Source organism: Tetrao urogallus (genome assembly GCF_951394365.1).
Source record: "Tetrao urogallus genome assembly, chromosome: 3".
In the NCBI taxonomy this organism is placed as follows: domain Eukaryota; kingdom Metazoa; phylum Chordata; class Aves; order Galliformes; family Phasianidae; genus Tetrao; species Tetrao urogallus.
Window position 1 is genome coordinate 39509072 of NC_136815.1, and position 13652 is coordinate 39522723.

The following is a 13652-nucleotide window of genomic DNA, read 5'->3' on the forward strand; positions in this document are numbered from 1 at the left end:
TTGAACACTAAACTCACACTAAAGGTAGTGAGTGCTCTGATTATACAGACTTGTTTTAGTATTTATGTGTCATTTTTGTAACAGGATGGGATAGAAAAGGCTTGACATGGACAGACAAATTAAATAACTGGATCAGCAAAAAGAGTTAAGTTTTCAGTACCAATGAAAAACTCCCTCATAGAACACATATAAAATATTAGAAAATAAAAATAAAGAGATGGTAATATAGTTAAATTGCACAATTCCTTCTCTTCATAACTGCTTTATAGACTCAGAGGGATCTTCCTTGTATGGAGTTGTGAAGTAAGCAGTAAACAACTATGGTCAAACAAAATAGATAAGCCCACAAACACACACCGTTTATAAAACACCTTTCTCCCATAGTAAATGTTAGCAAACATGCTCTCCTTCATCCCCTGGATAAATGGCAATGGAATAAATTCTGACTTTAATATACTGGTTTTAGTAGCACTGCCTTACTTGACTGCACATTTCTGATTTGGTCTATTACCCTATAAAGTCTCAAAAGAATCTTTCTGCACAAAGCTAAGGGGCTTCTTTGTGGGAACTAAGAGGCACATAATCATAGCAGGCACAATTAGGCATTAGAAAAAAATTTAAAATTCAAGTCAGTTTCCAAATGCGTGTGGGCTGAGTTTATTCAGTCTGAACAAAGGAAACCAAGCTTGGGAACAGCAAAACATTTTGGCTCTTGGAAAGATTGATTTGCACATTCAGGCATCTTACTTACATCAGACACTCTAAAATGCAATGAACCACTTCACTGTTGTTGGGCTTTATGAAAGCCGGTTTATGATACAGCTCAAAATTAAAGCTTCAATTATGCTACGTCCTTCCCTATGTTATCTGAGAGCAGCATAAACAACTATATAAAGGATAAGATCCTAGGAGATGATGCTAAAAATCCAATTCAGTTTCATTAGATAAGCTCAAGACAATTCCGTAAGAACAAAGACCTACATTTATTTTTTTCATTGTTCTACTTATATCTCTTGACATTTCTTTTTTCTTCCTTTTTTTTTTTTTTTCCCTCCCACCTTAAAGCATCCACTAAACTGAATCAAATAAGGAGGCAAATTCCTGCATCTTTATACTGAGCTGCAACTTAGGGAAGTTTTTCTGCACATATGTTTTCATGTAAAATCACAGTGCACATCAGCACCTTTTATCCACACAGCATGCAGAAAAATTAACCCGGCTGGAAGATCAGGAGGGCTGTCTTGTCTATACCCCCACAATCTCTTGCATGTGCCAAGGCTGTGGCTGATGTCAGCTTCTGTTCCCTTGACTAACTTTTATGAGATTCCACAAGAGGGTGCGCCAAAAATTTTCCCTTCAAGGCTTTTATATTTCACTGCCAGAGGGTCCTGCCCTGCCCTGACTTACAGCAATAAAATAGCATATGTCATGTCAGCTGAGCTACTGTAACTGTCAATGTGAGGTCAGGCAAAGCATCCTCTCCTGCTCAAATGTATGATAAACTGCACTGCATTGAAGCAGACATGGAAAAAGGAGTGTAGTTCAGCTGCTAACATTTTGTTATGCCAGTACACCTTGACTGCCCATGTGAGTGAGCCCAAACTGCTCACTCAAAATGCTTGTATTTCTTCCTATTTTCTTCATCCTATTTGTAGAATTAGGCACCTGTTATAAAGAGGGCAAGAAAACTGAGTGTTACAAGCTGCATGTGTTTATGAAGTCTACAAGGCAGGATATGGAAGGGATAGGGAAGTAATAAACAGTGATGAAAGAATGAGGTTTTGTATGAGAGAGCAGTTAGTGACTTCAAGCAAAAGCAATGAAGAAGATAAAGGTGTCTTCCTTCCTAAGTGACAGATGCAGTGAATTCTGCACCTCCACTGTATTGTCTCTGCCATTGGATGCCACCTGCTTTTTAGCTCAATTACAAAGGATCACTGCTTTGGTAAGAGATGATGTCGTTGGTATGAGTTTAGAAACTGCCTGCTGTTTCTGAACTAACGTAATTATGAGAGGAGCTGAAAACTGATCCATACATGCTTTGCAATACCACTGTGTGTTGAACTTTCTGTTTCAGAACACTGCTGGAGAATGGCATGACATAGCAGAGCCCTCAAAGCAGGATACTTCTACAAAGAATATGGCCACACTCAAATGATTACCAGCAACAAGGCAGTGAAAAAGGTGTTTCAAAAATCTTTTTCCATTATACTCTGATTTATTCCACATAGCCATATTGGTTGTGCATAAAATCAAGTCCTGATATCTTTCCTAAAAAGAATTTATAAATTCTTAGAGATTATAAAATTTTTGCTGTAATATATATGGCCTTCACAAATATTTAGAAATAAATTTCAGAAGAAATATATACAAAAGAGAGCTCCAGTTCGGCCTGGAGAAGAGGATGCCAGGATAAGAAGCAGTGGGCACAACCTGGAACACAGGATGTTCCCTCAGAGCACCAGGAGCACCTCTGTGCTGTGCAGGTGACGGAGCGCTGGCACAGGCTGCCCACAGGCTGTGTGTGGACTCTCTGCTCCTCAAAGACCTTCATCAACTGCCTGGATATGGGCCGGGGCCCCTGATAGAGTGGGATTAGACCCAATGGACCCAGAGGGCACTGCCAGACTCAGCCATTCTGTGATTCTGTTAAAACTATGGTTTGTACATTTTGGCTAGCAGAATGGTCTCTACTAAAGGTATACCAAAATAAATAAGGTTACACATTGGTTTCAGAGTCATTTCCCTGCAGGACATAAAACATCAATACCTTTTAATTTACCTGGCCTAAATAAGGCTACTGACAGATTTACTGTTAAATAATTTCAATTTTAATTTATTATTATTATTATTAAGAATTTTAATCTTTTTTCTATAGTCCAAAGCTTTTCCAGGGTTTTGTTCCAGAGGAAATTTAATCAGTATTCCAATCCATCTTAGTTAATCTTCATTAGTTTTCAAGAGACTAATATATCTTTTGGTTAGGCTACTTTATCTATTGCTTTTGCCCTTTGGTAATAAAGCAATTTAGTTTACTTTAATTCCTCCAGTTTCAGATCCTTTTTAAAAGACCTCAGCACCTCAGCAAATATCCAAGAATTCAGTCTGTGAAGCAATGGAAGAAAGGAAGAGGAAAAAAAAAATCTCTCAGTGATTTTTCTATACAGGATGACCTGGACTTTAATTTTCTCCTTTGGTTCCTGTCTTCCAAAGTGTAACAAAACTCTGCAATTTAGTTTAAAGCCATAAAGAATCCGATACCAGTAAGGATAATGGGTTGCAGAAACTGCCTTAAAAATGTATGCAGTTAACTTCAGAGGAATACCTACACATTGGGATGTTTATTTGAACAGAAGCTGACCTCAAGGCATATGGAGACATTCCTGTCACTGCTTTACAATGGCAAGTATAATAATCAAAAAGGAAAGTGAATCAGAGGCGTAAGGGAGTGATGGCAATGAATACAAGAAGTAGAAATATGTGCCAGAACCACATAAAAGGCATTTTTTAAATGGTCCAGCTACTCATTCTGTAGGAGGAGTGTTGCTAGCGTAGGTGAAAAACACACTGTCAAAAACTGGAACATAGCCCAGATATACAGGAATGTGTTCAGCCTGTCATTCAGAGTCTGTTCTACCAGGTACCAACATTTTTCAATCCAGAGGATAACAAGTACTTTCCTGCACATGAATTCTATACTTCAACCCAAGATAACTGAAGAAAACAGAGAATTTGGGCTCCATCTTCTTTTTCTTTGATTTGTCAGGTCTGAGTATTTAGCTATGGCATTCTCAATAAGTGTTTTCTCAAAAGAATGAAGTCTTACAGAGAATTTTCTTTGTTTCACATAATCTGATTAATTCTATATGTAAATTAAACATTTGGAAAATGTATATATATGCATATACAATTATACAAATGTACATATGAGTTTCTTTCTGAACTAAGGCAAAATTGTAGAAAAAAACCTTTCATTTTCTGACACTATAAATGAATGCTTTTTAATACCTGGATTGCTAATGGACTTACTAGGAGTAGATTAGGTAATTACAATTCAGGTCAAGAGATAGCACCATGTAAAACAAAGGCTACTCTGCATGTTTCTTCAAATTTACTATGTTCATTAACATTTCTATAGGCATCAAAAAATGTCCATCATTTTCCATCTTGTGATTTTGGGATAAAATTATGATTTGAAGCTGGATTTAAAAAATATAAATACAAAAACTGTAGTATTAGTCAGAGATTGAATTTTTCTTCTAAGCAACAATTTTCAGAATGTAGAAAAAGGTCAAGTGAATTGAGGTCAGAGTTTAAAGAACTCAGTGACTCTATGACTTACACTCTTGAGAATTTCAGCAAGCTCTGGATAAAGGATAAAAGTGGAGATAGATAGTCTTATGGCTTGGAAATTGTTGAATAAGTTGATTAAAAAAACGTTTTACAAGAATCAGTACAACTCATACATTTGATGATCAGTGAAGGAAAAGAGTATGAAATCCAGAATAGCCCTTTAGAAAAAAAAAAAAAATTATGTGTATGTGCAAAATCTCCTTTTTTGAATTGTTCAACATAGAATAATTTTCTTGAAGAAAAAACTCATTTCAGGATGCCTTGAAAAGAAGCACAGTCTACAGACGAGATTATTCAGCAGAAAGTAATCATCAGAATCATATTGAGATTGACACCCAACTGCATCTTTCTTCTAAGCTCTTACTATAATCAGTGAAGAGCTCATTGTGGTCACTAAAGCTCAGAGAGCAATTGAGCTGATTATCAGGTTTGGGATGAATTGGTCACTAAGCTCCACTGACTGTAAGATCTGCATTAGGAACTTAGCCTCAAACTGTAAATAGGAAAGACAATTTCAGCACTCTAATCTCAAATCAAAATCCTGTTAGATGCTGAAGGTGGTGTTACAGTGAGTGTCTGCTACAAGCAAAAGCAGAACAAGCAAATGAGGCTTTCTACTGACAGATAGGAGCAGCCTCATGTTCGCAGGCTCTGCTCCTCACGAGCAACTTTAACCAAGCTGGCAACTGCTGCAAAGGACCAGACAAGAGGATATAAACAATCCAGGTAGTTCTTGAGGTGCACTGTTGATAACTTCCTCCTCCAAGTGATAGGGAATCCACAAAAGAGAGGGATTCTGCTGGACCTCATACCAACAATGAAGAATTTGTTGGGAACATGAAGGTCAGAGACAGTCTTACCTGAAGAAGTCATGAAATGACAGAATTCAGGATCCTAAGGACAGGGAGGAAGATGAAAAGCAAGCTCACAACCCTGAACATCATGCACCTGAACAAGTAGACTTTGATCTTTTCAAGGATCTTCTTGGAAAAGATCCATGGAATAGGATTCATTGTGAGGCCACTAGTGATAATCTTTGATCACGGTGACTGGAAGAACAGCTTGAAGACTATAGGAAAGCAAATATCACTCCTATCTTCACGAAAGGCAAGAAGTAGCATCAAAGGAACTACAGGCTGGTCAGCCTCACCTTGATCCCTGGAAAGGTAACAGAACAACTAATCCTGGGAACCATTTCCAGAAACATGAAATAAAGTCAACAGGAGGTACTCACTGTGGACGCACCATGGGGGAGTCATTCTTGACCACCTTGATGAACTTCTACCATGAAATGATTGACCTGGCAGATGTGGAAAGAACTGTGAATACTGTCTACCTGGACTTCAGCAAGACCTTTGAGACTGTCTCACATAACAGTGGGAGGAGACAAAGCCAGGGCAGTTTACTCAAATGAACCATAGTGCTATTCTATACCATGTGACACAGTACACAGTAATAAAAGCTGTGGGAAGAAGGAGGAAGGGTGAACATCTGGATGGACATCCACAGTTGCAGAGTCTGTCTTAACAAGTAACCATTAGGTGTGATGGAACCCTGCTTTCTTGGAAAAGGTTGAACATCTGACTGGGAATGGGAAGCAGTAAACGAATTCCTTGTCTTGTTTTGCTTGTGCACACAGCTTTTGCTTTACCTATTAAACTGTCTTAATACACAAGTTCTCAAACTTTCTAATTTTCTTCTGTGTTCCACTGTGGGAGAAGTGAACAAGTAGCTGTGTGGTATTTGGCTGTTTACTGAATTTAACTCACATCAGTATTAGGAAAAATAGAGCTTGCCATGGATATTATGATTAGTATGCCTTGTCTGTAGTGCATCTATGAGGAATATTTTGTTTTTATGCTAGTTGAAACTCAGTTCAAATCACTTACTGCCATTAGTAAGGATGGGGATGAAAGTACCAGTGAAGTGTCTGAGTTTCACTCAGCATTTTGGGAGAGCTATCTCAGTTCTTCTGAAGTGGTGGTGGTGATTACATGTCTCTGGAGAATTGGGAAAAAAGAGCAATAAGATATTCAGTAGAAAGGAAACAAAGAGGGGAAGAAGAGGAAGGCTTCGTGATAACCTTTACCTTCATTCTCAAAAACTGCCTCGTAAGTATAGTGGCATACAAGATCAGTGACTACTTTTCTCAGATACATAGATTAATTGAGAAACTGATGCAACTGGGGAAGTACAGAAAGGAAGGCTGAAAGTCGTAAATGTACTGACTAGATAACCAATCAAATAAAAGTACTGTGAAACAAAGACTAGAGCTATTTTATGTTTCTTGTCAGTAGTTGAAATAAAATAATAACAAAGCTTTTGTGATTGCACACAAAATACAGCTTGGAGAGATTAAACTGCTGCTGAAGATGTACCAGTGGAACAAAACTATAAGTTCATTAAGGAGGCAGTGCCACAATGGTACTTTAGTCTCTATCATCACTTTCACAAGAAACTCAAAGATAAAATCTTGGCTGAAAGATATTTTGGAATTGAAATACTTGACAGAATGGAATATTGCATCTCATACTGAACTCAAATTAAAATCTATATTAACTGATTAATAGAACTGGATGGCACAAGTCAAAGGAAACTGTCCACATAGCGGAGCAAAAACCCCAAACCCTTCTGGAAACCAAGTAAATGAAAAATACAACTGTTAGGTAATGTGATAAAACCTTGTCTGTGTGCACAAAGTTATACAGACAACAGATGGTGGGAGCCTGAGTAACACCCTGCCTGGCTAATCCAGGCCCATCACAGAGGCCATCAGCCTATCAAAGTTCCACTTCCACAAGCTAGGGAAGCACACAGACAGGAAGGTGGAAACCCAAAATAAGGACTCAGAGGAAGGCACACTCTATCTGATCCACTCCCAGTGCTGTCCTGGGAGAGTCCCAGCCCCAGTATCTAGATGTAATGAATGTGATGAACCCACTGGGACAGGTTCCTCGTGATGATACAATACCAGACTATCTTTGGGACTTAGAAGCTTCACTGTCTAGGGGTGTGAAATGTATTATCATAAAATCATAGAATTGTTTGAGTTGGAAGGGACTTTTAAAGGTCAACTAGTCCAACCTCCCTGCAATGAACAGAGACATCTGCAGCTACATCAGGGTGCTCAGAGCCCCATCCAGCCTGACCTTGGATGTCTCCAGAGATGGGGCATCTACCATCTCACTAGGCAAGCTGTTTCAGTACCTCACCACCTTTATTATAAAAAACTTCCTTCTTATATCCAATCTAAATCTCCACTTTTTTAGTTTGAAAACATTTTCCTTTGTCCTATCACAACAGATCCTGCTAAAGAGTCTGTTCCCTTCCTTGTTATTGCCCTTCTTCAGATCCTGAAAGAAAGGGATGCAGCTCTAAATTGCACAGGACTTACTATGGAAATTTTAAGAAGGAGCCACGGGCAGAGAAAGAGAGGTATCTAAGTGATCTGGGGAGAAGGTAGATGGGCAAGGACATAAAGAGAGGTTGGCTGCATCTAAATAGGCCACTGGTCAGCACATCTATCTGGTCATATTCTGAGGTAACTTACTGAATTCCTTTGTAACTTTTTTCCTGGATGAGAGACTTGTGTGTGTATTTACAGGTGCCAGCAACTGAGGAGACTGGGCCCCAGGAGAAGCTACTGGGCAGGCTGTGTGGTAAGCTCAGCTGCTGGAGCACCTACATTCTATGTATGCATACATAAGTATAATCTCTAATGAAAATCTATTTTGCTCAGCCAGAGAAGAAGCTTAGATGAGGCTGCTGATGCCATCTGTGTTTGTGCGAGTGCTTTGCGTGTCCTCACATAATTCAAATGGCTGGCCACATACATGCATATGTACATCTCTATTCATATATGAAGTGTTTATGTGTGCTCTGTGTGCATATGCCTAGTGGCATATATATATATATATATATAATCTATCTATCTATATCTATATATATATATATAGATTCCCTATATATAGATATATATATATCTTCATATATATTCATATATATATTCATATATATATTCATATATATTCATGAATATGAATATATATATTATATATTCATATATATATCTTCACCCCCACTACTGTTTGGATCTGGGGCTGCAGAACTATGATGGCTACATGTCTCTTGGGCCAGGAGAATACAGCTTGATATATTTTCCATGAACAACAACGAAAGTAGAGGATATCTTACAATGTTAGTGCTGAGGTTTTAGTTAAAAATTTAGCTAAACCTGTAAGCATAAGGCTACTGATGTTTTATTTGGTGAAAGTAGGTTAAAAGTCTATATTTTATTAACTTTGATTGGCTTGGGACACAAGATGTAGTTAGTTCATTGCAGCTTTAAGAATTTCTCAGAAGTGGCACCACTGATTCTGTGGCACAGACCTAATTTCACGCAAAGCAGATAAAATGGAGTTGAATCTACTTCATTTAATTTAATTAATTTAAAAGTTAGAAATGCTTGCTTAGATCAAGCATCTTTTATGGTGGGAGGAGTAACCCTGTCTTTCCAATGTCTATCATGGAAGCTCAAAAAAAAAAGATTTTTAAAGACCTAAGTTTGAAATGAATGCCCAATTAGAAACCAAATACTGAATGAAACAGATCTGACAGTATACTTGCACTTTAAAGGCTAAGACATGACTCATATTCCAGGTCATCTCTGGGCTGCTGTTGTCATTATTGCTGCTGGGCAGTGAGCTAAGTTAATTGCTGCTAAGCAATCTCTACTAGGCTGCAGTTAAAGTAACAACACAAAAATCCTGTAAAGATAACGCATATCTGCTCCATAAATCAATTAAAAAGAAAAAAGCAAGAAAAAAAATTAGAAATGTCTCTTTTACCCCAGGCAAATAATCTGGGATATACTGTATTACAGAATTTAGATTGCATATAAAGTCTCTCATACAGTATTGTGGGCAACCATCATGGTATCCTTTCCCAAAGACCAAATTCACTTTAATATTATTTTCTAATCTCAGTGCACTTTTCAGAAGGCTATCATGATTTCATAATCTTCAGCCTGCTCATATTCTCTTCCCCCAAGTAATTTACATCAATTTATTCTCAAGTCAAAATTGTTTTGGCTACATGTAGTTCTCTGACCTATTGTTATTCTCCTCCTTCCACTTCTATTTTTCATGGAATTATGGTCACTTATAAAGACATGACCACCTTCCTGATCACTGTTTGCTATTCTCAGTATGAAGGCAACTGAATGGTTTTTTTAATCTTAAAAATGACTTCACATTACAACATAATGTGGTGTAACTAAAGTTGTGTAAGCATATTGAAGAAAAATTGTCCACGGGAAACCATTGAGAAGATTTGCTGCACTTAATAACATATTCAAATATATCTTATTTACCTTCAAAGTTAGTAAAAATACAGGAAAAAAACAAAAACACTTCCTCCATCGTTAGTGGAGGGGAAATTGAATTACTTTATATTGATATTTTGAAACTATATACCTATACTATGTGAAAGTTACTCTCTTGTCTCATCAAATTAAAATTGAAGTACTTTTTGTTTGGGTCACTTTCATACCTTCCAATCTTTCCCTACCCTTTTCCCATACTCCTACATTTTGCCTTTGATTTTGTTGAACAGAGATAGATTTGGGACTCCACTGATGTTTTATTTCATGTACAGGCTTTCAAATATAAATGGTAAAGACTAAGGGCAAAGCTCACACAAAACAAAGATACCTGCACCCACATTGTGCCCAAAGAGGTAAATTGGAAGGGACAAAGGTGAGGGGCAGTGATGAAAACACCTGTGAAAATGCTTTCATGTTCTATTACAGAGTCTGCCTGCCACCATGAAGCAATCAACTGAATAACTTACATCTGATTATATAATTCCTCACATTGCAGAAAAAGGGGGTAAAGGAGGGGCAGGGTGTGTTAGCATATAAAAAGGATTAAAAGTGCATTGATTTTGAATCTACTATTGTTTGAAAAGAAAAATATCTGATCCTACCTCTTCGCAGGCGGTCCTGAAATCCATGTGCTATGACACAGCAAGTGATATTTGTCTAAAATAGAGAGAAAGAGCTCATTAGAATGAAAAAGATATTGCAAAACATAAGTTATCTGTCTAAGCTGAACAACTGAACTAGCCTTTGTCAGGTCCAGATATAGTCATTCCTTAAAAAGAGAAATGACCAACATTGCAAAAGGATTAGGAAGCATAAGATGTTGTAAGTAATTTCTGCTCCTTATAAAGTACACAACTTGGTTTCACAGGGTATGATCAGAGATATTTTTCTGTTCCCACTATCTTGTGGGGGTATTCAAATTTATTTTTCATATTGCAAAAACGAGTTTATTTTTCATTTCTTTTCAAAAGTAAGGGTGTACTGGAAAGTAACACTTCAGAAGGACACAGTTAAGAGTTGCTTTTCAGAATGTTCTTGCTCTCATGAAAGATTTTTTGTTTTTCTTTTCTCTCATAGCAAAAGAAACATCAGGAATCAATACCTTTGTCACCCATTTTATTAACATACGTAACCTCTCAGTGGAATCCAGTATCATTTAACAGTGTATCGGCTGCAGAAATATTTATGAGTTGAAAAAAAAAAACAAATGTTAGAAAAGTTGGGGATATGAGTGAGGGCTGGCAAAATGTCATACCAAATCCTATTATTATTACTTTGCAAGAACTTTACCTGAAGTATACTCATCCCAGTGCACACTTATTCATTCATTTATTTATGAGATAAAGCTACCACAGCTGGCTTTTATCAGAGGACCAGAACAGTGTCCTGCTCCTCATTCTACAATACAAATTCTCATCCTTCTGCATAAAACATTTCCAGGCAACACCTCCTGAGCAAAACAGACACTTCATTCAATGCCCTGAGATGCAAAACCTGTAACAAAATCCTACCCATCAAGTAGTTTGTTATTATTCTGAATGAATCATGTGCTTATGATTTTTTGTATAAATTTTCTACTCAAAAGCTTCAACCTAAGAGCACAAGCTAAAATGAAATGAAAAAAAAAAACATAATACAAAAATGCAAATCTTAATTAAAAATATCTTAATCTCTTAAGCATCTTAATTTGTTTTACTGTCTTGTACTTAGTTTTATTAAATCCAAGCGCACACACATGGCAATATTCTGTATTTACTGAGATTTGTCTGTTTTGCAGCCTGTGCACCAAGCTTACTTCTAACAGAGCTAGCCTATTTTGGCTAGGTTACAGCACATCATTGCTTCCTTGTCAGCCTTACAAGTGCACCAAGAATGAACAAACATCTATATTTTTAATTCTGCTCTCAAAATGCTCATGAAAGACAAGGTCACTATTACAATTTCAAAGGCTTTTCATTCTTGAGGGACAGTTATTATGAAATGAGTTTGTATTTTGTATTTTTTTTTATAAACTCTCCCTCTCACAGCTGAGTAAGCTGAAATGGGAAGGAGGCTTTACTTCAAATATTTTGTGAACTTCTTAGCTTTCTAGAACCAGAAACTTTTGTATCTTTAAAATAAAAATTGGAGTGCTGCACAGTGTTATCCTTTTTTAGACCCTGACTATATCAAGTCAGTAACTTCTGCTACAGAAAAAAAGTGTCTCCAGTTACACTCTATTAATTCCTAAACGTCCTGCAATACTCAGGTAACACTGGTTCCACAATAACTGATGACTGCTCTGCAGTTACTTTTTAGTTACACTTGAATGCAAATCCTGTTAAACCCAGGCATTTTCCACAACTAAGTGATATTCTATCTTCATCTCTTTTGTTGTTTTCATGTATTATTGATGTAATTATGTATTCATTTAATAAATATTACTATATTACCATATAGAACCAAAGTCAGGAACTAAGATGATTCTACGTACAGCTGGTGACCCTAAATAAATTTTAATTTGCTCAGATAATTAGTAAATATAGTATGAATTTTCATATGAATATCAGCTTTACTGAAGAAAAAAAAAAAAATAAAAAAAAAAATAAAAATCTTTTAAACATCTCAATCACTACAGTTATTCCAGCAAATCTAATATGCTGGATAATGTTATTTATGAAAATAAATTCTCTATCCTATGGCTTGAGAGATGTCATGGCAAACAAGCACTGACTTTCAGTGCTCTGTTTTGTCATTTTTGAGGACAGATCACAAATTATAAATACTGCCTCTCTCTATCTGCTAATATTTTGGCAAGTCTACCTGCTGACAATTCTTTTCCCTTACGTGATATATTACACACACAAAAATTGATAATACAACAAATACCCTTCTGACATCCATTTCATATTGAAGTAATTACTTCAGTTCTCAAGGAAGGTTACACACAATGTTTCACTGAATTACAGAACGCTATGGGCTGGAAGGAATCTTAAATATCATCTAATTCCAATCCCCTACCACAGACAGGTACACCTTCCACTTGACCAGGTTACCCAAAGCCTCGTTCAGCCTGGTCTTGAATACTTACAGGCATGAAATATCCACAGTTTTTCAGAGCAACCTGGTCCAGTGCCTCACTATCTTCATAGTGAAAAATTCCTTCCTAATAGCTAATTTAAATCTACACTATCTACACTCATCTAGTTTAAAATCATTATCCTTTGTTCTGTCACTATACTCTCTGATAAAGAGTCCCTCCCCGGGTTTTCTAGATTCCTCCTTGAGGCTCCAGAATGCTGCTGTAAGGTCTCCCTGAAGTCTTTTCTTTGCTAGACTGAATAACCTCACTTATCAGTCTTTTTTCACAGAAGAGGTGCTCTAGATCATCTGATCATCTTCATGGCCCTCCTATGGACCCACTTCAACAGGCCCGTATTCTTCTCAAACTGGAAGCTGAAGAATTGAACGCAGTACTCCAGATAGAGTCTCATGAGAGTAGAGTAGACAGGAAGAATCAACTCTTTCAATGTGCTGATCATGCTTCTTTTAATTCAGTCCAGGACATGGTTGGCTCTCTGACTTGCAAGTGCACATACATTTCCACATCATGAAAAGCTTTTCATCCATCAGGACCCTCAAATTCTTCTCAGGGTTGCTTTGAACAAGTTCTCTGCCCAGTCTGTATTTGGCTTGTGACTGCCCCAACCCAGGTGCAGGACCGGACTTATGGTTCTTGTTGACCTTGATGAGTTTCTCTTGGGACCACCTGCCAAGTCTGACAGTGTCCCTTTGGATGGCATCCTTTACATACTGTATGGCAAATGCACCATGCAGCTTGATGTTGTCAACAAGTTTGAAGAATATGCACTCAATCCCACTATGCACATCACTAACAACAAAAGTAAACTGTACCAGCCCCAATATAGACCCACCA

General features: G+C 37.2%; 1 protein-coding gene across 1 annotated transcript in view; it reads right to left on the reverse strand.

Moving 5' to 3' along the window:
• The window catches only part of SNTG1 (syntrophin gamma 1), a gene marked incomplete at both ends in the record, with an annotated part of 147504 nt that extends 137428 nt beyond the window's left edge, over positions 1–10076 (reverse strand). The window contains one exon of the mRNA XM_079533868.1: positions 10065–10076. Within this exon, the coding sequence (XP_079389994.1) occupies positions 10065–10076 (12 nt within the window). The remainder of the gene's footprint in view (positions 1–10064) is intronic.
• Between the last annotated feature and the right edge of the window lie 3576 nt (positions 10077–13652).